General features: G+C 43.9%; 1 protein-coding gene across 1 annotated transcript in view; it reads left to right on the forward strand.

Annotated features, from left to right (window-relative positions):
• The first annotated feature begins 2,481 nt into the window (after positions 1 to 2,481).
• LOC130273671 (uncharacterized) overlaps positions 2,482 to 23,675 on the forward strand; it is a 105,264-nt gene continuing 84,070 nt past the window's right edge. Inside the window, exons 1-4 of the mRNA XM_056520852.1 lie at positions 2,482 to 2,917; positions 17,493 to 17,549; positions 20,516 to 20,563; positions 21,973 to 22,071. Coding sequence (XP_056376827.1) covers positions 17,532 to 17,549; positions 20,516 to 20,563; positions 21,973 to 22,071 — 165 coding nt within the window. The 5' untranslated portion in view covers positions 2,482 to 2,917; positions 17,493 to 17,531. The remainder of the gene's footprint in view (positions 2,918 to 17,492; positions 17,550 to 20,515; positions 20,564 to 21,972; positions 22,072 to 23,675) is intronic.

The raw sequence follows: 23,675 nt of genomic DNA on the forward strand, positions 1-23,675 counted from the left end.
CGGAGTTTGCAACAGCTGGATGTTTGCCCCCCCCCCAATGTGAATGTACAGGGTACACTCACATGGGCGGAGGTTTACAGTGAGTGCTGCAAGTTTGAGATGGCGCAAATTTTGCGCTGCAGCTCAAACTTCCAGCGGCAAACTTGCTGTGAACCTCTGCCCATGTGACTGTACCCTAAAAACACTACACTGCACTAACACTAACCTAAAATAAAAAGTAAAAAACACTACATATACACATACCCCTACACAGCCCCCCTCCCCCCAAAAAATGAAAAACGTCCGGTACGCTACTGTTTCCAAAACGGAGCCTCCAGCTGTTGCAAAATAATAACTCCCAGTATTGCCGGACAGCCATTGACTGTCCAGGCATGCTGGGAGTTTTGCAACAGCTGGAGGCACCCTGTTTGGGAATCATTGGCATAGAATACCCCTATGCAAATCCCTAATTCAGGCCTCAAATGCGCATGGCGCTCTCTCACTTTGGAGCCCTGTCGTATTTCAGGGCAACAGTTTTGGGACACATATGGGGTATCGCCGTACTCGGGAGAAATTGCCTTACAAATTTTGGGGGGCTTTTTCTTCTTTAACCCCTTATGAAAAGGTGAAGTTGGGGTCTACACCAGCATGTTAGTGTAAAAAAATAAATTTTTTACACTGACATGCTGGTGTTGCCCTATACTTTTCATTTTCACAAGAGGTAAAAGGGAAAAAAGACCCCCAAAATTTGTAACGCAATTTCTCCTGACTATGGAGATACCCCATATGTGGGCACAAAGTGCTCTGGGGGCGCACAACAAGGCCCAGAAGGGAGAGTGCGCCATGTACATTTGAGGTGATTTGCACAGGGGTGGCTGATTGTTACAGCAGTTCTGACAAACGCAAAACAATAAATATCCATATGTGACCCCATTTTGGAAACTACACCCCTCACGGAATTTAATAAGGGGTGCAGTGAGCATTTACACCCCACTGGTGTATGACAGATTTTTGGAACAGTGGTCTGTGAAAATGAAAAATAAAATTTTTGATTTGCACAGTCCACCGTTTCAAATATCTGTCAAACGCCAGTGGGGTGTAAATGCTCACTGCACCCCTTATTAAATTCCATGAGGGGTATAGTTTCCAAAATGGGGTCACATGTGGGGGGGTCCACTGTTCTGGCACATAGGGGCTTCCTAAATGGGACATGCCCCCCAAAAACCCTTTCAGAAAAACTCACTCTCCAAAATCCCATTGTCGCTCCTTCCCTTCTGAGCCCTCTACTGCGCCCGCCGAACACTTTACATAGACATATGAGGTATTTCCTTACTCAAGAGAAATTGGGTTACAAATTTTAGGGTGATTTCTCTCCTTTTACCCCTTGTAAAAATTCAAAAATTGGGTCTACAAGAAAATGCGAGTGTAAAAAATTAAGATTTAGAATTTTCTCCTTCACTTTGCTGCTATTCCTGTGAAACACCTAAAGGGTTAAAACACTTACTGAATGTCATTTTGAAAATCTTGAGAAAAATTGGAAAATTGCTGCGGAACTTTGAAGCCCTCTGATGTCTTCCAAAAGTAAAAACTTGTCAATTTTTTTTATGCAAACACAAAGTAGACATATTGTATATGTGAATCAATATGTAATTTATTTGAAATATCCATTTTCCTTTCAAGCAGAGACTTTCAAAGTTAGAAAAATGCTAAATTTTCTAAATTTTCATGACATTTTTAGATTTTTTACCAAGAAAGGATGCAAATATCAGTGAAATTTTACCAATAACATAAAGTAGAATATGTCACGAAAAAACAATCTCGGAATCAGAATGATAAGTAAAAGCATTCCAGAGTTATTAATGTTTAAAGTGACAGTGGTCAGATTTTCAAAAAATGCCCAGGTCATGAAGGTGAAAATGGGCTGGGTCATGAAGGGGTTAAAAAGCTGTGTATCATTGTATCATACCTTTATTCTTGCTCACATAGTTCAATTTCCCAGGAGAAAGTGGGCGTTTCCCAGCAGGCATGACATCACTGAAGCCTGCTGAGGGCCACTTCCGCCCTCACATGGTTGCAGTGCTGTGATGAATAGAAGACCTCAAGCTCTGTGCATGTTTCTTTCAGTCTGTGTTGCCATCAGTGAGGCTATCCTTCAGCTGCCAGTCTGTGCAGCTTTCTGTGAGCATCTGTGGAGCTTTCACTTTCTGTGCAGCTGTCAATCAAGCTCAGTGCAGGCAGAAGCACTTCCTGAGTTTGGTCTCCTGCCAGGTCGGGAGGAGACCAAACACTGTATTAATTGTGGCAGGGAACAGAGCCACCTAGTGGCCTTTTTTCTATTACATTTTAAACATATTTATGTTGATAATTTTAAAAGAAAGTGAATGCTAACTACACAAGGAATACTATATTACAAACTTTATTTGGTGACAGGTACTCTTTAAGTGATCTTCACCGCATCGGATAAGAATAAAGGTGGCACCCCTGTGGTGACAAAAACGCTGCTGAAGTTACATGAGGGCAGCGATGTGTTAAAATATAACACTCTGTTTATGGCGTCACCTTATGGAAAATATCCCTGTACGGTGTCCATTTTAGGACATCCTAAGTTGTAAGCCATAACTACGTTCTGCGTCACGCGAAACAGCAATCTCCATCAGGCGTCAGTCGCAACTGGACGCTGTTTCGTCTGACAGGGGACGGAGTTGCGGCTGACTGACGATGTTCTAAAATGGTTGCCGTATGCCTGACATAAAGCCAGCCCAACTCCCTAAGCTCTATTGCGTCTAACCTTCTCTTTAGTTCAGTGATAAACTACCAAACACGTGACCAGTACCGGGGAAAGCGATTGGTGGGGCGGGAGCCGGAAGTGACGTATTATCATTTCCGGGTTCGTCGCTGGATGGAGGGACTGTAGCGCGAGTAGAGCTGCGTGTAAACGGTAGGTGTGCACGGTGGCCACCGCTAGTCTAGTGCGTCATACTGTAAGTCCTATTACACGGCGTGCTCCTGCTCGGTACAATGCTGCGGCTGCCTAATTTATGATACCGAGGACGATGCATGGCCGCCCGTCTGTTTTCAGTGTGTGGGCTGTTTAAGCTTTTGTTGTCGTTATTCAGCCCTTCAACACTGGGAGGGAAGGGCTTCCGTGTTAATACAGTGTTTCCCCACCAGTATGCCTTCAGTTGTTGCAAAACTACAACTCCCAGCATGCCCAGGCAGCCTACGGCTGCCTGGGCATCCTGGGAGTTGTAGTTTTGCAACATCTGAAAGTATCTAAGCGCAGCAAATTGCCTGAGGAAAGCATGTTTCACTAAGGTTGTGGAAGTGTCACTTACATGCGGGTCTGTATAACTTAGAGGGGGAAAGCTACGGTGCTGGGACTTGTAGTTCAATGTGGGTGCTCAGCAGAGACCTGGCCTAGGTAAAGCTAGGTTCCCACCACTGTTGAGCTCTGTTACTGAACCCAGCCAGAGGATAAGTGTTGAGTGGAGAAAAAAAATACTGCATGTCTGATTATTTTTTCTTTGCTCAACTTCACTAAAATAAGACACCCAAAGGATCCCATTAAATTTAAAGAAGTGTCATGCACTAAAACTTCCCCTGTGATCTCCAGCAAGGGACCCCAGCTCTCCCTGTGTGCAGAGCGGCGTCCGACACGCCCCTTCCATGTATGTCTATGGGAGAGCCAGAGATAGCCGAACACTGTCACTGGCTCTCTCATAGAGATACATGGAAGGGACATGTCAGCTGCTGCTTCCTTTGGATAGTGGATACGTTTTTGTGCTTTAATAGTTCTCCTTTTAATGGGATCTGTTGGGGCCTGGGTCTGTCCGTTGTACAAAGGGCCCACTTGGCTTTATTGGCTGGCACCAAACAGGTCGGAGCACATAAATGAATGTAGCCAAACATGAAAATCACAATATATGGGAAGGAGCAGTTAGAGTACCTATCATCAAAAATATTTTTGATATGTTAGAGCTGATTGTATATAGAACAACTTTGTAATTGGATTTAATAAATAAAAAAAAATGCTGCTTTTTATGTGTATTTTTATTTTGAAAATGTGGCCACTAGGGGTCTTCTTAGGAGTTCCTGGCCGCAAGCTTTTTCATTGATTTCGGAATCACGCCGGCCTGGCAGTGAGTCCGAAATCGCAGCGCTGGCTGAGCATGTGACAAGCTCAATGCAGCTCCCTGCCTGTCAGACAGGTGGGAGCACTGTACTCACATGCAGGGCACTGTACACTGAGGAAAGGCAGCGCTCTGGGGTACTTTTTTTTTTTTTACCCCTTAACGACAATGGACTTAAATGTATGTCAGGTTGCCGTGGTACTTAACACACCATGACGTACATTTACGTGCCGCCATGACTGCGAGCACCAGACCGGTGCTCGCATTATGCGCGGCAGGTCCTGGCTGCTATCAGCAGCCAAGAACCCGCTGGTAATGGCAGACATCCGCGATCGTGCGGATGTCCATTAACCCCTCAGATGCCGTGATCAATACAGATCACGGCATCTGCGGCAGTGCGGTACTTTAAATGGATGATCGGATCGGGTGGGTTCCCCACATTAGGTAAGAGCAGGTTACCCCGCCCCCCCCCCCCCACAGTAAAATTTTAATTTAAAATGTCCTTTTTTTCCCCATTTTACCCCCATAAAGTGTAAAAAATAAAAAAATGAATACACATATTTGGTATTGCTGCGTGCGTAAATGTCTGAACTATTAACCCCTTCCAGCTATAGGACGTATGCATACGTCCAAGCATCCGACACGTTCGCACATTTGGACGTATGCATACGTTTTAGCGATCTCCGGCACTGCCATGGGCAGCGCAGGAGATCGGCGACGGGACCCGGCTGTTAATCCCAGCCGGAGTCCCGCCGGAGCCGCGATCGCGCCGGTCCCGGCAGCATTAACCCCCTGGATGCCATGATCAATCCAGATCATGGCATCTATGGTGTTGACAGGGGGAGCGCTCTCCCCCCTGTTCACCAACGGCGGCGCCGCGATACGACTGTTTGTTGCTATGGCAGCAGGAGGTCAGATCATGACCTCCTTTCTGCTTGCTACGGAAGCCTGTGCGATCCAGCCAGAGGCTGGATCGCACAGGCTGTAGTGTGTGCAGCTCATCAGGTCATACTGTTCTGCAGTACAAATGTATTGCAGCAGAGTATATATAACCTGTAAAAAATAAAATAAAAATTTCTTCAATAAAAGTGTGAAGTATAAAAGATAAATATACCTCTTTCCCAATAAAAGCCCTGTATCATCACCAAAAAAAGATCAAAAACACAAATCATATACATAATAGGTATTGCCACGTCCGTAATGAAGTGTACTATAAAACTATAATGTAAATTATTCCGCATGGTGAACGCCGTAAAAAAAAAAAAAAAAAAAATGAATGGCAGGAAAAGAATTTTGCTTAGAAAAGGAAAAAGAACATAGTAAGCTATATAAAATGGGTATCGCCGTAATCGAACTGATCCACAGAATAAATAGAACATCACTTTTACCGCACAGTGTACACCATAAAAAAACGCCAGAAATTTTCCAGTTTTTCACAAAAAATGCTGCATGTGGCAACAAAAATGCACCACTTATATATAGTACAATGTGTCACAAAAACTATTTCAGAATCGCTCTGCTCAGAAAAAGCGTTCTAAAGTTATTACTAGAGATGAGCGAACTTACAGTAAATTTGATTCGTCACAAACTTCTCAGCTCGGCAGTTGATGCCTTATCCTGCATAAATTAGTTTAGCTTTCAGGTGCTCCGGTGGGCAGGAAAAGGTGGATACAGTCCTAGGAGACTCTTTCCTAGGACTGTATCCACCTTTTCCAGCCCACCGGAGCACCTGAAAGCTGAACTAATTTATGCAGGCTAAGACATCAACTGCCGAGCCGAGAAGTTCGTGACGAATCAAATTTACTGTAAGTTCGCTCATCTCTAGTTATAACCATTTAAAGAGATACATGTCAAATAAAAAAAAAAGAGCCTGGTCATAGAGGTAAAAAATGGGTCCATCCTTAAGGGGTTAAAATATAATGTTGTTGATCCCGTACTGTGAACGTAAAAAAGTGCAAAATTGCTGCTTTTTTGTCTCGTTCTATAAAAAAAAAAAAAAAAAAAAAAAATTATAAGTTTTATATACACAAATGTGTTATCAATAAAAAGTACAGATCATGGCGCAAAAAATGAGCCCTGATACCGCCACTTATACGGAAAAATGAAAAAGTTATAGGTCGTCAAATATAGAAGGATTTTAAGCATACTAATCTGGTTAAAAAGTTAGGAAGGTTTTAGGTGTCGTTAGGGAACATAGCTTAAGGTTATTTAGTTAAAAGTATGGTCCACGTAGCGCTTACACATCGTATTTCACACTGTGCAAAGTCTGCTGCACAGTGGGAAAAACGCTGCGTATTCTCTGTTCAACATACATACAGGGGTTACCAGTGGCAGCCCTGTGTGTGCAGTGAGGTTTGAAAGCGGGGCTGTGAGTCAATGTCCAAATCCCTCTCTAAATGTAGCCCCCACCCTCCTAAGAGACACAGACTATTGGGGGATTTTATAATTAATTTTAGAAGCAGGGGTGTGGGGGGAAAAAAAAGACAAAAAAAAATCCACTTGTCCGGACCAGTTTTCGAACTTGCTCTCTGTTGTTTTTTTCCTCTTTGGGCTATTTTCATTCTCAGCCAAATACCAACCAAACAGTAAGAGCCTGACGTTACCAGGGTGGGCAAGGACCATTGTTACTGGCCCTCCCCAGCCTAAATAACGCCAGCCTGTTACTGCCTAGGCCCAGGAGCGCCATTTTTGACGCTCCAGGCCTGTTGGTACCGGCTCTTCCCGGCACCCCTGTGGCGTTGGGTACCGGGGTAATAATAGGGGGTTAGCGCTAGCTGTTTTTGTGGCTAACGCTAAGCCCAGCTTAGTAATGGACTCCGTCTATAAGACAGCTTCCACTACTAAGCCTGTCTAGTAAAGTAAGGAAAAAACACAACAGGTTTTGAAAAATTTGTATTACAAAAAACACTCCCCCACAAGCCCTCGTTAACCATTTTATTAAAATCAAACAAAGAAAAATGCTGGTCATCGAAGTAGTCCACCGAATCCGAAGGAGTCCACAGGTCTGAAATGAGAAGAAAGAAAAAAATAGGTTAGTACATTTATCACCTGCTCGCACATCTCCCTCCCCGCACGACTACAACTGCCAGCATGCCCTTACAGTAAGGACATGCTGGGAGTTGTAGTTGTGTGGTGCAGGAGATGTGTGGGCAAGTGACAAGCTTGTCCCCTGCCCCCAGCTGCAGGACTACATCTCCCATCATGCTCTTACAGTAAGGTGGGGCGGAGGCCGGGCACAGTGTTTCCCAACCTCAGACTTGTAGTTTTGCAACATCAGGAGGCACCCTGGTTGGAAAACACTGTTTTAGGCCAGTGTTTCCCAACCAGGGTGCCTCCAGATGTAGCAAAACTACAACTCCCAGGATGCCTGGACAGCCAAAGCCTTTGGCTCTCAGGGCAGGAGCCTGGGCTCCTCATACGGCCTCCCTGCTACCCTCACTTATGGGGACACTGATATTCCCCCCCCCCCCCCTTGTCTCCCGCCCGCGCCGCTCAGCTCCCACTGCTACAAGACTACAACTCCCAGCGTGTCCTCACTGTAAGGGCATGCTGGGACTTGTAGTCTTGCAACAGCAGACAGATGGAAGTTGTGTGGCGCTGGCAGGTGAGGGGGGGGGGGGGATGTAAATCACTGCAGTGTCCTGGTAGCACAGTGAGGGTAGCGGGGAGAAAGTATGTCGGGGCCCGGGCGGCAGTAGCTTTTCCTGCTCAATGTTGGAGCTGGAGTAAATTTAGTCAATTTTTACGGCCGTTGCGACAGTTTATTGCGCAACTGCGACTGTCTCAGTTAATAAATACCTGACCACTGCAAGTAAAAAATGAAAACTTGCGTAAATTATGCGGGAAAATTTTTTTTTACTTTCTAGCTCTTGCTAGAGAAAGTTGCACAAAAAATAGGGTAGGCGCAATTGCGACAATTTTGCGCCAAAAATTGAAAAAAATGACTAAACCCCTTAATAAATGCCCCTCATTGATTTTTTAGGGCAGATACCGATAATAAGTTATCGGCTGGGATTTGTAGTAAAAAGAAGTCAAACAGGAAAGGCCAGTTCATAAAATGCTAGCCACAGTATTATGGTAATCTTACAACATAGCCATTTAGCCCCAAGACAATCGCAGATCCTTCCTAAGCATGTCCATTACTGCCAGGTACGTACTAAAATCACCTTATAGTTGATAACCCCTTTAACATGTATAGTTTGGAAGTAAGAAAAGACAGAGGGGATATGATAGAAACTTTTTAATAAAATAAAGGGAATCAACACTGTAAAGGAGGAGAGTATATTTAAAAGAAAAACTACCACAAGAGGACATAGTTTTAAATTAGAGGGGCAAAGGTTTCTGCAGTAATATCAGGAAGTATTACTTTACTGAGAGAGTAGTGGATGCATGGAATAGCCTTCCTGCAGAAGTGGTCGCTGCAAATACAGTGAAGGAGTTTAAACATGCATGGGATAGGCATAAGGCTATCCCTCATATAAGATGGGGCCAGGGACTATTGATAGGATTCAGATTATTGGGCAGACTAGATGGGCCAAATGGTTCTTATCTGCCGATAGATTCTATGTTTCTCTGTGCTGATTGCTGTGAGATATGAGCAAGGGGAGGGAAGGATAGCAAAGAAAGGGGCCACAAGAGTCATGCATATCTGGTAAGATGGTTTACATGGAACATATCCAGGTAGTGTGGTAGCTTCAGAGCTCACATACATACACACTTCCCTGGAGTACCGCCTTAAAGGAGTAGTCCACTGGTGAACCCAGTGGTGAACAACTTATCCCCTATCCTAAGGATAGGGGATAAGTTTGAGATCGTGGGGGTCCGACCGCTGGGTCCCCCTGCGATCTCCTGTACGGAGCCCCAAAAGCCCGCGGGAAGGGGGCGTGTCGACCTCCGCACGAAGCGGTGGTCGACACGCCCCCTCAATACAACACTATGGCAGAGCCGAAGCGCTGCCTTCGGCAATCTCCGGCTCTGCCATAGAGATGTATTGAGGGGGCGTGTCGGCCGCCGCTTCATGCAGAGGTCGACACCCGCTATTTGGCCGGAGAGCCTGGCCCCCATACAGAGAGATCGCAGGGGGCCCCAGCAGTCGGACCCCCCGCGATCTCAAACTTATCTCCTATCCTTAGGATAGGGGATACGTTTTTCACCCCTGGACTACCCCTTTAATGAAACAATAAAAGCTTTAACTCACATTACTCTGTGGTAGCCTCTGGTTACTGGTTTGCTCAGGGAGCAAATCGGGACCACAGTGACAAAATCGTGGGGTCCCGATCAGCTGAGAGGACAGACGGAGGGTCCCTACTTTGTAATGAAAAATGTAATTGCAATGTACAGTTGGTCCTGGTAGATGAAAGTTATGGCTCGTAACCCCATAACGACAATGGATGTAAATGTATGTCGTGGTACTTAATGATGAACATTTACGCACTGACATGACTGCATGCACTGGACCGTTTTTGCGTCATGCTCGTCACCAGTAATGGCGGACATCAGCAATCGCGCGGATGTCCGCCATTAACCCCCTCAGATGCCGTGATCAATACAGATCACGGCATATGCGGCAGTGCAGTACTTTAAATGGATGATCGGATCGCCCGCAGCGCGGCCTTACCTTGCTCTGGCCGTTTCCTGGGGTCTTCTGCTCTGGTCTGAGATTGAGCAGACCAGAACAGAAGATCACCGATAATACTGATCAGTGCTATCAAATGATTGCTATTGATTGTCCCCTATGGGGACTATTAACCCGTACAGGACCCAGGGCGTATGGATACGCCTTCTGTACCTGTACAGGTACGCCCGTAGGAACTCCGGTCCCCGCGGTGACCAGACCGGGGTGACTGCTGTCGATCAGCAGGCACCCCACGCAAATGCCCAGGGGGTCATCAGACCCCCCCCCCATGTCGGCGATCGGCACAAATCACAAGTGAATTCACACTTGCGATTTGCGCAATTCTGGGTCATACGGGTCTATGGTGACCTGGAAAATAAGGGGGATCGGGGTTGTCCAAGACACCCACGATCCCCCTGAAGGGATAGGAGTGAGGTCGCAGGGGTGCCACCCCTCCTATCCCTGCTATTGGTCATCTAGAGCGATGACCAATAGCAGATCAGGGGCTGGGGGGGGGGTTTAACTTTCGTTTTGTCCGTTCTGACCAGCCGCAATAGGGGGGGCAGGATGGGGAAACCGACAGGGTGATCGGCGGGTGGCATGTTGTTCGGCTGGCTCCCTGAATCCGACGGAAGCCGGTAAGTTGCCTAGCAACATCTAGAGGGCTACAGTTTGAGACCACTATACAGTGGTCTCTAGACTGTAGCCCTCCAGATGTTGCAAAGCTACAACTCCCAGCATACCCAGATTTTGTAGTTTTGCAACAGCTGGAGGTCTACAGTTTAGAGACCACTGCACAGTGATCTCTCTACTGTGGCCCTCTAGATCTTGCAAAACTACAACTCCTAACATGCCCACACAGCTGTTTACTGTCTGGGCATGCTGGGATTTGTGGTTTTGCAACATCTGGAGGTCCACAGTTTGGAGATCACTGGGCAGTGGTCTCTAAATTGTAGCCTTCCAGATGTTGCAAAACTGCAAATCCCAGCATGCCCAAACAGCTGTCTCGGCATGCTGGGAGTTACATAGTTAGTACGGTCGAAAAAAGACATATGTCCATCAAGTTCAACCAGGGAATTAAAGGGTAGGGGTGTGGCGCGATATTGGGGAAGGGATGGGATTTTATATTTCTTCATAAGCATTAATGTTGTTTTGTTCCAGGAATGTATCTAATCCTGTTTTAAAGCTGTTAATTTTTCCTGCTGTGACCAGTTCCTTAGGTAGACTGTTCCATAAATTCACAGTTCTCATGGTAAAGAAGGCGTGTCGCCCCTTGAGACTAAACTTTTTCTTCTCCAGATGGAGGGAGTGCCCCCTCGTCCTTTGGGGGGGGGGGGGGGGGGGGGTTTAACCTGGAACAGTTTTTCTCCATATTTTTTGTATGGGCCATTAATATACTTATATACGTTTATCATATCCCCCCTTAAATGTCTCTTCTCAAGATTAAACAATTGTAACTCTTTTAATCGCTCCTCATAGCTAAGATGTTCCATGCCCCATATTAGTTTAGTCGCGCGTCTCTGCACCCTTTCCAGCTCCACAGTGTCCCTTTTATGGACTGGTGCCCAAAACTGAACAGCATATTCCAGGTGAGGCTGTACCAATGCTTTATAAAGGGGAGTATTATGTCCCTGTCCCTAGAGTCCATGCCTCTTTTGATACATGACAATATCCTGCCGGCCTTGGAAGCAGCAGCCTGACATTGCATGCTATTCTGTAGTCTGTGATCCACAAGTACACCCAGATCCTTCTCTACCAGTGATAGTTACGTACCTCCAGCTGTTGCATAACTACATCTCCCAGTGTAAAAAAAAAAACAAAAAAAACTGTACTATTAAAATGTTATTGAACAGTTTGTGTGCTGATCTGCTGCTGAAGATAGGGCAGTGGGAGGATCAAGGAAGGGGCATTTATTATAAAACATGATTTCCCTAGTAGAATCCCATAGTCATGTTTAAAGTTTAAAGGGGTACTCCGCCCCTAGACATCTTATCCCCTTTCCAAAGGATAGGGGATAAGATGTCAGATCGCCGGAGTCCCTCTGCTGGGGACCCCCGGGATTGTCGCTGCGGCACCGCACGTTCATTACTACACAGAGCGAGTTCGGGTGACGGATGCAAAGCGATACAGGGGACGGAGCAGCGTAACGTCATAGCTCTGCCCCTCGTGCCATCACAGCCCGCCCCCTAAATGCAAGTCAATGGCAGGGGGCGTGATGACCGCCACGCCCCCTCCCATAGACTTGTGTTGAGGGGGCTGGCCGTGACATCACGAGGGGCAGAGCCATGACGTAACGATGCTCCAGCCCCTGTATCGCCGTCATTACGCACAGAGCGAACTTGCTGTGTGCAGTAATGATAGCGCGGTGCCGCAGCGGGACCCCGGCGATCTGACATCTTATCCCCTATCCTTGGGATATGGGATAAGATGTCTAGATGCGGAGTACCCCTTTAAGCTAACAATCGAGTTTACAAGTTTTTATAGCCTTAGCTGAATGGCAGCAGTTTTTCCAATGGTTTACAGCTTCAGTCTTGAACTATTGACCCTCCATTCCCTTCACTTATACAAGTGTCTCTAGTCCTGCAAAAAACATATTTACTTAATCCTTATCAGTGAGCGGCTAGGTTACCCATGGGTTCCCTGTAACAGCAGAACATAACACTATGGAAAGTATAAGTATTGCCGCTCCTAATTGTGCGTTACGTGCCATATAGTGTAGCACATGAAAAGCATGCTTCTTCACGGTCACTAACGTGTTCGTTTTGCGGTTACGTGAGGCACTGCATGCATTGGTCTTTATTCTTCCAGTAGAGAAGTCATTAATCATAACTTTTTGTGAATTGGGACATTTAAACTTGCTTTTAAAAAAAAAAAAAAAAAAAATGTATTCCAATCTAAATTTAGTCGGAGTCGGTGCATTGTTTGCCGACTCCAGGTACCCAAAATTTCGTCCGACTCTACAGCCCTGGTCATACCGCCGCTTATATGGAAAAATGAAAAAGTTATAGGTCGTCAATATAGAAGGATTTTAAACATACTAATCTGGTTAAAAAGTTAGATTTTTTTTTTTAAGCGCAACAATAATAGAAAAGTCTATGATCATTGGTATCATTTTAATCGTATTGACCCAAAGAATAAAGAACACGTCATTTTTACCGTAAATTGTACGGCGTGAAAACGAAACCTTCCAAAATTTGCAAACTTGCAGTTTTCTTTAAAATTTCCCCACACAAATAGTATATTTTTTTTGGTTGCTCCATACATTTTATGGTAAAATGAGTAATGTCATTACGCAGGACAACTGGTCGCGCAAAAAACAAGCCCTCATATGGGTCTGTGGAGGAAAATATAAGAGTTATGATTTTTAGAAGACTAGGAGGAAAAAACAAAAATGCAAAAATAAAATTGTCCTGGTCCATAAGGTCAAAATGGGCTTGGTTCTTAAGGCATGGAAGATAAAAGAAAAACACTAAAAGCAGTCTGGGCACATAAGTTGAATAAAAAGCGTTTTCCCTGGACAACAACTCCTTTTAGCCTTGGAGTGCTGCTTCCCGTTTATTGTGATTTCGATTTACATGCATGTGATGTAGCCTGCAGTTGTATTGATGTAAATTTCTGTGTGGAATTTAGAATCTGCTGAAATTCATGTCCAGTCTAACAAGTATGAACAGGGCCTTAAAGGATAACTCTGGGATGTAACAACTTAGCCCCTATCCTACCCCAGCGGTCGGCCCCCCAGCGATCTCCTGAACGTTGTCCCAGCTCCCTGCATGCAACAAGCATTTTCGACCACAGCACGAAGCTGCGGCCGACACGCCCCCTCCATGCAGTTCTATGGCGGAGCCGGAGATTGCCAAAAGCAGCGCTCCGGCTCTCCCATAGAGCTGCATAGAGGGGACATGACGGCCTCCGCTTCCTGCAGTGGTCAAAAATGCTCGTTCCATGCAGGGAGTTGGGATGCCCTAGCGGTCGGACTCCCTGTGACCTAACAATTATTCCCTATCCTTAGGATAGGGGATACGTTTGTTACATCCCAGAGTTATCCTTTAAAGGGAATCTGCCATTGAAAATACAGTCTAATCTGCAGGCATCAGTGATTGACAGCTGACTAGATAAGTGTGCACCAATCACTAACACCCATGTGACTACTTATTCCAGAATAAGCAGAGATTTAAATGAGTAAATGACAAGTTATTTTATCTTTTGATATATCGTCAGGGGCGTGGAAATTAAAAAAAAATAAATAAAAAAAAAATACTTGCCCACGGGACTAAAACAGAGCCCAATCTACTTGTCCCTCATGACAATCCACTTGTCCGGGCCAATTTTCACTTTACACTCCCTTGTTTTTTCCTCCTCGCCCTATAATAGCCATAACTCTTACTTTTCCATCTACAGACTCATATACTCATATATCAGGGCTCATATCATGGTTTGTGTTTTTTTGCAAAACCAATTGTACTTTGTAATGATACCTATGTTTTCCATAACATATGTATGTATATGTGTGTGTGTGTGTGTGTGTGTGTGTGTGTGTATGTATATGTATGTGTGTGTGAGGTGAAATTGAAATAGAAATTTTTCTTTTTTTTACCCCATTTACCTTGTGGTCAGCTAACATGTTATTTTGATAATTTAGGTCGTCTTGATTTCAGATTTGTATAGTTTATCATGTTTTACTAATTAAAAAAAAAAATTTGCTATATATTTTTTTAATTTTCGTTTAGCAGGCTGTATAATTTTTTTTGTGCCATTTTTTTACCGTATGGGATATGTAATGTTATATTTTAATAGTTCATACAATTATGCACACGGCGATACCAGATATGTTTATTTTTATTATGTTTTTGTATAGGAAAAGGGGGTTATTTGAACTTTTAATATGGAAGGGGTTAATGTGTGTCTTTTAAACTTTTATTAAACATTTTTTTTATTTACACTTTATTAGTTATAAACTAGCAAGATCATACTTGTGTATACCAAGTACATCCACACCATCAGAACGCCTCATCCCTGCAGCCGGAAACATAGCTTGTAAGAAAAGAGCTAGCCTCAGCTCTGAGCATGTGTACATGCTGTTTTTTTATACTGTCCTATGTAACGGCGTTTCACGGCGCTCCGTAAGAAATATGCTGCATGTTCTCTGTTGAGCTTTGCCACCGCAGCCCTGTGTACAGTGTGGTTTGGAGGTGCAGCCATTCTTCAGTCACGTCGGTGCATGGCCCCGCTTCCAAACCTTACTGCATACAGGGCCGCCGCCGGTTAGCCCTGTCATGCTTAACGGAGAATATGCAGTGTATTTACCGCTGCGCAACAGATTTTGCGCAGTGGGAAATACAATGCATAAACGCTACATGAGATTTTCACACGTGTGTATTTTCTGCTGCAGATTTACTGGAGCTAATTTTGCTACCCATTGAAGTAAATAAGCAGCAAATCTGCAGCAAAATTACGCACGTGTGAATGCACCCTTAGGGGTACGTTCACACGGGAGGATAACCTGCGGAATTTTCGTAGTGTATTTGCTGCAGAAAATCCGCAGTGGATTTTTTTTAACTTAAATGGGTCAGCAGAAAATCTGGAATAGAGGCAAATTCGCAGCAAATTTTCCTTCGGACCTATTTTGAAGTCAATGGTAGCTAAATCTGCTGCAGATTTTCAGCAGGTAATCCGACCGTGTTAACGTATCCTTAAAGCGTACCCGTCATCGATCGCGGTGATGCCGCGATCCAACAAAATTTATTTATTTTTTAATATATCACTCCTAATCCTGACTATGTACATCTAATTTTTGTGTGTCTAGCACCTTTATTTTTTTCTATTACACTTTTAATTTAGCTCACTAGTCTGAATTCCTCTCAAAGGGAGGGGGCGTGGCCTCACTGTGCAGGTCTCCGCCCCCACCCTCAGTATGTTGTCTGCTCACATCTCCCCTAGCATTAGTAAAACTACAACTCCCAGCTTGTCCTCACTGACAGTAGTGGGACACAAGCTGACAGTGGGAGGATTTTTCCTCCAGCTGTGAGCCCTGCGCTCACAGCTGTCAATCAAGGAAGTGTGTCCATGACATAGGTGATGATGCATGGACACAGCAGGACTAGTATGTGTTCAAGCATGCAGACGGGGGGGGGGGGCAGTTGTTTAACTGGGTTTTAAAGTATGAAATACTGAAAAAAAAATTATGAAAACAATTTCAAAACCTAATGGTTTTACATATTTTACAACATATCAAAAGTTTTTGTATCTGACAGTGTCCATTTAAAGGAGAACTGTAGTGAAAAATGTTTCATTACCTCTGTACCTGGGCTGCAAAAGCTAAAAAATAAAACACTTATACTCACCTTTTAAAGTCCCCCCGTTGTGCTGATATTGGTGTCCTGGTCCTCCAGTGCTGGTCTGCTTCCCAGGGACGGTGAGTCATACTGTGCTCAGCGTACCTCCCGGCGCAGCGACGTCCCCACTCGGCCGTTGATAGACTAAGCCCATTGTCATGTAAGGAGCCTGGGCCCCACCTTCTTCTTGCTACCAGGGCTCTTTACATGACAGTGCGCTCAGTCTATCACCGGCCGAGCAGGGACGTTGATGTGGCGGCGATATGCTGAGCGCAGTATAACTCACCGTCAACAGGAAGCAGGAAGAAAACCAGCACCGGAGGACTGAGACAATGATATTGGCGCAACAGGGGTACGTCAGAAGGGGTTTTTTTTTTTCCTTGTATGGTTTTTTTGCAGCCCGCCGCCCCCATGCCTACCCCGTATGTCAGCACTGGGACCGCTGTGTGATTGACACGCATGTCCCAGTGCATGCGCCCTTCAGCTAATCTCCCGCCGCCATCTTCCTCCTCAGTGCACCTGCGCAGTGCTAGGCGCAGAGAGCACGCTTCCTCTCTGCACCTAGTATCCAGAACTAACCTGATTGTGCGCTGCTCTGCGCAGGCGCACTGAGGAGGAAAACGGCGGCGGGAGCAAGCTTGCTGAATGACACACAGCGGCACGCAGGTTAGATTAGCTGAAGGGCGCATGCGCTGTGACCTGTGTGTCAATCACACAGTGGTCCCAGCGCTGACATACAGGGTAGGCGTGGTGGCGGCGGGGCATCACGTACCTCGTGCCATGCTTATTCGACTGTCAGTGGCTTTTAATAAAAGCATTTTTTGCAGTCATGAAAGCCTGGAAATTTCAGGCAAAAATATTGCTATATCCACCACCTGCACACAGTACAAAGGCTGTGAGCAGGTTATTGCACCAACATTTCATGACAGTTGCGCTTTAAGGTGTGTTCACATGTGCATATTTTTTCTTCAGATCTGTTTCAGAGTTGCCTCAGATTTTGCTGCCCATTGGCTTCAATGGGTAGCAAAAATAAGTTTTTCAATACTGGACTGCTCCTTTAATTGTACCAATAATCGCCCAACTAATCAATTTTAGCAATAATCTTTAGCTGCAGTTCTACTGAGCAGTAATGTGATGTAACAGACCTGGGCACCAGGAAGAAGGCTCTGCCCTGTTACATCACACTGGCGCTTAGCTTATCACCGGCCGAGGAGAGATATCGCTGCTGCCATCGTTAAGCTCAGCTTCATGTGTTGGGCCCCAGAATGTGGCAGAAGGCTGGGATTGACGCAGAAAGGGAGTTGAGGAAGGTGAGTTAAGGTCACTGGATAACACCTTTTAAGCTTCAAATCATTCTTTGAGCAAGTATGGAAAAGAATAACGTTGTTTGCTTTCAAGCTTTGTATGCATATTTTAATGAAATGCTTTTCTTCACAGAAGTCTGTAGTGGACGATTGATGTTTTGTTCCTCAATCCATGGCTGAGAAAATGCAGGTTTGTGATTTACTTGGGATGTTTTGTGAAACTATAGTGCAGCAGATTTATTAGTCCTGTCTAACGTTTAAAGAGAACCTGTAATCTTTCATGCTCCCTGAACCATGAGCCATCATGATGATCCCTGCTGGATTCTGTTTGTCATGCCAGCCTTAATTGACAGAGGTCTCCTATATATCCAGACAGAGAGAGATCTAGAAGTCAAGGCTGATAGGATGAGTAGAAGCTGCTGTAGACCACCTACGTGGTTCAAACACTATGAAAGTGACAACAGGTTCCCTTTAAGCAACATAAACTTAAATAAGGCAGCCTGAAAATGCTTCAAATATATCCCATTTATTTTAATGGGATGAGCTGCAATACCAGGTGCAGGCACCACCAAATGTACAGAGCTGTGTGTAGGAGGCAATTAAGAGGCCACAGAGCTAGAACATGGTCAGTTGATCAATTAAAGTTAGGGTGCACTCACACCACATTTTTGCAGTTTGGCTGCCAGATTTTAAAATCTGTTGCCCAATCCCCTCCAAACCTGCGCTGCATCCTATTCATTTGAATGAGCTGGACGGAGTCAGTTAGTGATTCTAGTCGGCTCATTTTTTAACTGTATCCGTTTTATTGCTGGACTAAAAACAGTGGCAGGCCACGATTTTTTAGTCCGAAAGGAGCAAAACTGCATATGGTCCAAGAATGAGCCTACTGGAGTCACTACCTGGCTCAGTCTGACTCTGGCTCAGTTATTAAACTTCCTGATGGATACGACAGCCAAATAGCAAATATGTGCTGTGAATTTAGCCTAAGCTGGTAGTTTGGATCCCACTAATCTGTTACTTATTGCCTTTCTTGAAGATAAGACATCTATGGAATGAAAAGTCATTACAGCATACCTGTCAGATCCTACAAAAAAATTTACTCAGTCCGATCAAAACAAAAATCATACCGATAAAAACTTCAGATCACGGCGCAAAAAATGAGTCCTCATACCGCCCTGTACGTGGAAAAATAAAAAAGTTATAGGGGTCAGAAGATGACATTTTTAAACGTATACATTTTCCTGCATGTAGTTATGATTTTTTCCAGAAGTGCGACAAAATCAAACCTATATAAGTAGGGTATCATTTTAACCGTATGGACCTACAGAATAATGATAAGGTGTAATTATTACCGAAATATGCACTGTGTAGAAACGGAAGCCCCCAAAAGTTACAAAATGGCGTTTTTTTTTTCCGTTTCGCCGTGCATTTTTGGGTAAAATGACTAATGTCACTGCAAAGTAGAATTGGCGACGCAAAAAATAAGCCATAATATGGATTTTTAGGTGGAAAATTGAAAGGGTTATGATTTTTATAAGGTAAGGAGGAAAAAACAAAAGTGCAAAAATGGAAAAACCCTGAGTCCTTAAGGGGTTAAAAAGACCTCTGAAAATAAAAGCAATCTGGTTGCTATTGGCAACTGCACCACTATTCCTCTACACAGGTTTTGATCAGTCTTTCTCTATGACCCTAAGCACACAGCCAAGACAACACAGGAGTAAAATAGAAACAACTGTGAATTTCCTTGAGTGGCCCAGCCTGAGCCCTGAATTGAACCCAAATGAACATCTCTGGAGAAACCTGAATATGGCTCCCACTTATGGTCCAACCTAACAGAGCTTAAAGGGGTACTTCTGTGGAAAAGTTTGTTTTTAATCAACTGGTGCCAGAAAGTTAAACAGATTTGTGAATTATTTCTATTAAAAAATTATCATTCCAGTTCTTATTAGTTGCTATATACTACAGTTCTTCTTTTTGGATTTTTTTGTGTCCACAGTTCTCTCTGCTAACACCTCTGTCCGTATCAGGAACTCTCCAGAACAGGAGCAAATCCCCATAGAAAACCTATGCTGCTGTGGACAGTTCCTGATACAGACAGAGGTGTCAGCAGAGAGCACTGTGGACAGAAGAAAAAGAAATCCAAAAACAAAAGAACTTTCTCTATAATATACAGCTGCTACAAAGTACTGTAAGGATAAAGATTTTTTTAATAGAAGTAATTTACAAATCTGTTTAAGGGTATGTTCACACCACGTTTTTGCAATAGTTTTTTTTATCAGGTTTTTTATGTAAAAAAAAACGGATTCCTCAAAACCTGACTAAACTGTATCAAAACGTTTGTACGAAGTTTTATCTGTATACGGTTGAAAACCGTATACAGTATGAAAAATAATGTCCGGCTGCATCCGTTTTTTAAGAAAAAAAAGTATACGTTTTGAACTTTTCACTCCATTATGATTAAAGTTTCACTTGTTTGATTGAAATTCCAAGAAAAAAAACTGTGCAAAGTCAAAAACCGTATGGTAAAAACTGGATGGAACCGTACACACATACAGGTCTGTACAGTTCCCGTTGACTCCCATGTTAAAAAAACGTATACGGGTCAATACGGTTTTTCACCCGGACCAAAAACCGTGGTAGGCCACGGTTTTCTGTCCAGAAATAAAAAGGAAAAAAACGTGTGGTTTGAAAAATGGAGACAACCGTATACAATATGGTGCATACGGTTTTGAATGGAAAGTCTATGGCCACGGTTTGCTGTACGGTTGCATACAGTTTAAAAAAATTAAAATAAAAAAAGGATCCAAAAACTATAAAAAAAATTGTGGTGTGAACCCACCCTAACTTTCTGGCACCAGTTGATAAAAAAAAAAAAAAGTTTTCCACCGGAGTACCCCTTTTAAGAGGATCTGCAGAGAAGAATGGTGGGGCATCATACACAAGTAGACTGGAAGCTTTACCATTCTGTTTTCACTTTGTGATTGTGGGTTATTGAGTAATGCAACATAAAAAAATGTGAAAGGGTCTGAAGACCTATGAATCTGGTTCAGCTGAGTATTTTGGTAGCGTAGTAATATTTCTTTAATCTGCATAAGAGGAAACTAATTCGGTGAATGTGCGTAACTGTCAATAATATTTAAAACATTTATTTTCCAGAACAATAATACTGGCAACCGGAAGTTCGTCCCAAAATTTGCATGCCCGGTAAGTTCTTTGATGTGGTTATAGTTATCTTGTAATGTACCATGGCAAACTATTATGGTAATGCAATTATCTATTTAATTTCACATCTAGAATGTAGAATTATGAAGGTTGATCCTGCAATAAGGAGCTGCTCCTGCTTTAATAATCAGTGATGATCATATTGCTTATCACATGTGTAGGTCTAATTGGGTATTTTTATGTAGTGTGAATGTAAGCTTGGATAACTCACAATGGCTCAGGCACCAAATCCATTAATTTCATGACAGCACATTGTTAATACCTTAAAGTGTATCTGTCAGATCCCACAAAAAAAATTATATTTATGTCTCTAGCACCTTTTTTATTTTAGTAAAAATTCCTCTTTTAAGTAGCTCTCTGTTAGAAATCCTCTCCAAGGTAGGTGGCGTATCCTCACTGTGCATGCCTCCTCTTCCTCCAGTAGGGTAGTGTCACACGTGACTGGTCCACCATGTCTGAGTACACTGCATGTGCGCATGGCGACTCGCAGGTCCCTGTGTGGAAAGGGAGGAAACAGCTGGAGGCCTCCAGTAGGGTTGGGTCACCAGCAGATCCACAGCGTAAAATAAGCTGCAGATCCCTTACGTGTGACCTTTACCTTTTAGTATGCTGTCAGCATAGCATACAGTAAAGTCCCGCAGTCAGACTCTGCCCACTCACATCTCCCCTAGCATTAGCAAAACAGTGAGGAGATGCTGGAGGTTGTAGTTTGCTAAAGCTTGGAAGCCACAGGTTGGAGACTGCTTTGTTAGGATACAGCAATCTCCAACCTATTATCCAGCTGTTGCAAAACTGTCCGGACTGGAAGTTGTAGTTTTGCTAATGATAGGGGAGATGTGGAGCTCCTAGTAGTGCGTGCCGTTCACAACAGACAACATAATCTGTTTTCCCCCAGTGCACTTCTCGCATCACTGATGCTTGGAGGGGACTGTGGGGAAACAGATTATGTCGGTTGTTGCTCTGCTCCTGGCAGTGGGTGCCTCTCACAGTCCACCAATACAGTGTTTCAGTAGGTGGGAACGGACTGGTTGGGATGGAGGTGAGGAGCCATCTTATCTGCCACCAGGACTATGTTGGCAGGGCTTTGCCGGGTCCCGTCTCCATTGTGCAAAGCGGGTGATTCACATATTAGCAGTGTAGGTTAATAACGGGTCCATCTCCCGACCATGGATCCAGGTAATATGACACCTTGTTGGTAATCCAATTCATCCACACTATAACCCTTTGTACTGGATTTAGTGCTGGTGAACCGGCTGTCAGTTGTTTTAAGTTGGTCTTGACAGCATTGACTTTTTTCTGATTTTTAAATTTTGTACATTTTGTCTGTGCAAATATTTATTGCTGTTAAAATGAATAAAACCCTAAATCTTTTTTTTTTTTTTACTTTGCAGAAATGCAGCTTTACCTGTAATTCTCAAATAAATTTTAGAATACATTCACAAACTAAACATTCTCAAGAGATACTACCCACGACAAATGAAAATTCCCAGGTATCTAATTTTCTATGGCTACTTTAAACTGAACCTGTTAAATTAAAGTGTAAGTATAGGACATACTTCGATCCTGTGCGATCTCCAGCTCCAGTGTGGGGAGACACAGGCCACTCTGGGCAGTGCAGTTGCTGAGGCCACTTAATTATGCTCCACGAAGTTCCGTGCTTGAGCTAATTTCTGGTGAACTTGACTCATGCATGGAAACTCGCCGCGTGTGGTATGGTTGCCCAGCAACCATACCACCCAGTGTAACTTGCGGCTCCCCGTGCTGGAGATGAGGATCGCACGTTATCAAAGTATGGGTCTTAAACAAAGTCTGTTTTAGGCAGCACACCAATCCAGGTTCAAGTAAAGTGCAGCTGGACAAAGCCCCGTTGGGTGAAACACGTCGGAGGTCTAGTGGGTAGCTGGGGAGCTTATTGATCTATGCTATGATTGCACATGGTTTTTTTCCCCTTTGGTCCGGTTAGCATGTGAACAATCTCCTATGGCACTCTAATTTACCCTCTATGTTTGAGACTTATATAAACGTTCATCATTATTAGTGAAGCGATTCTGCCCTCGTGTATATGTCTCATGTTTATGTGACCATTTATCTCTATTGTGACATACCTGTCTTCATATACCATAGGCTAGTGCACCTGGACAATTCCTTTATTCATTTTTTTCCCCCTGCTCCCGGGTTCCCACTTATGTTTGTCCACGCTGTGTTTGTTCTATGTATTTTTGGGACTATCAATAAATAAAATGTATTTTCTTTTTTACACGTGGTCCGCTTTTAAGTGGGTTATTTTCTCAATTGGGTTTGAATTTCGAATTGTGTTTAGAGAGCACAGAATTCTGGCAGAATCCCGCAATTCGGTTCAGCAAGTAGAAATTATTCTATGTGAACATAACCTTACAGAATGTTGATTTGCCACTGAATAGGCCTCATAGACAAGCAGAGAAGAAGTTATAGGATGCTGCTCAATAAAAAGTGCATCATTGTGCTAAAAATAAAAGTATCTGCACATGCATATCCACCAGCAATCTGCTTTGTAGGTGGTTGTTCACCTTCGCATACATTGTAACCTTCTAAGGACAGGGCCAATTTTTTTTTTTTTTTTATTATTGTCCAGCCTCATCCAATCATAGCTCCTCTCACACTTAACTGCCATATGCTGTTGGTTGGACACCCCCCCCCCTCAGCACTCCAGGCTGCACTTTCTGTGTTTGGACCTTCGTCCTAAGTCTGTGTATAAGATGGGGGAAAATGTGCTCTTGAGCTTTTTTATGAGAGTACCCATTTAATGGCGCTCATCAGCACTATCGCTGATGTCTGCCATTACCGGCGGGGCCCTGGCTGCTGATGGCAGCTGGGACCTACCGTGCATGATGCGAGCACCTGTCCAATGCTCGCCTCATGTACAGGACATAAATGTACGCATCAGGACATACATTTATGTCCATTGTCCTTAAGGGGTTAAACAACACAGGGACTGTTTTTATTTTAGACTAGGTGATTTGTTACTTATGTATGCAGTATTGTATGCAGAGTTTGGCTGGAAGAAAAAAGTGCAGTGCAGTTTTCAGTAGAGTTCAGCTCTAAAGGGCTCATAGCG

The sequence above is a fragment of the Hyla sarda genome, chromosome 5 (assembly GCF_029499605.1).
Source record: "Hyla sarda isolate aHylSar1 chromosome 5, aHylSar1.hap1, whole genome shotgun sequence".
NCBI classification, from domain to species: Eukaryota; Metazoa; Chordata; class Amphibia; order Anura; family Hylidae; genus Hyla; species Hyla sarda.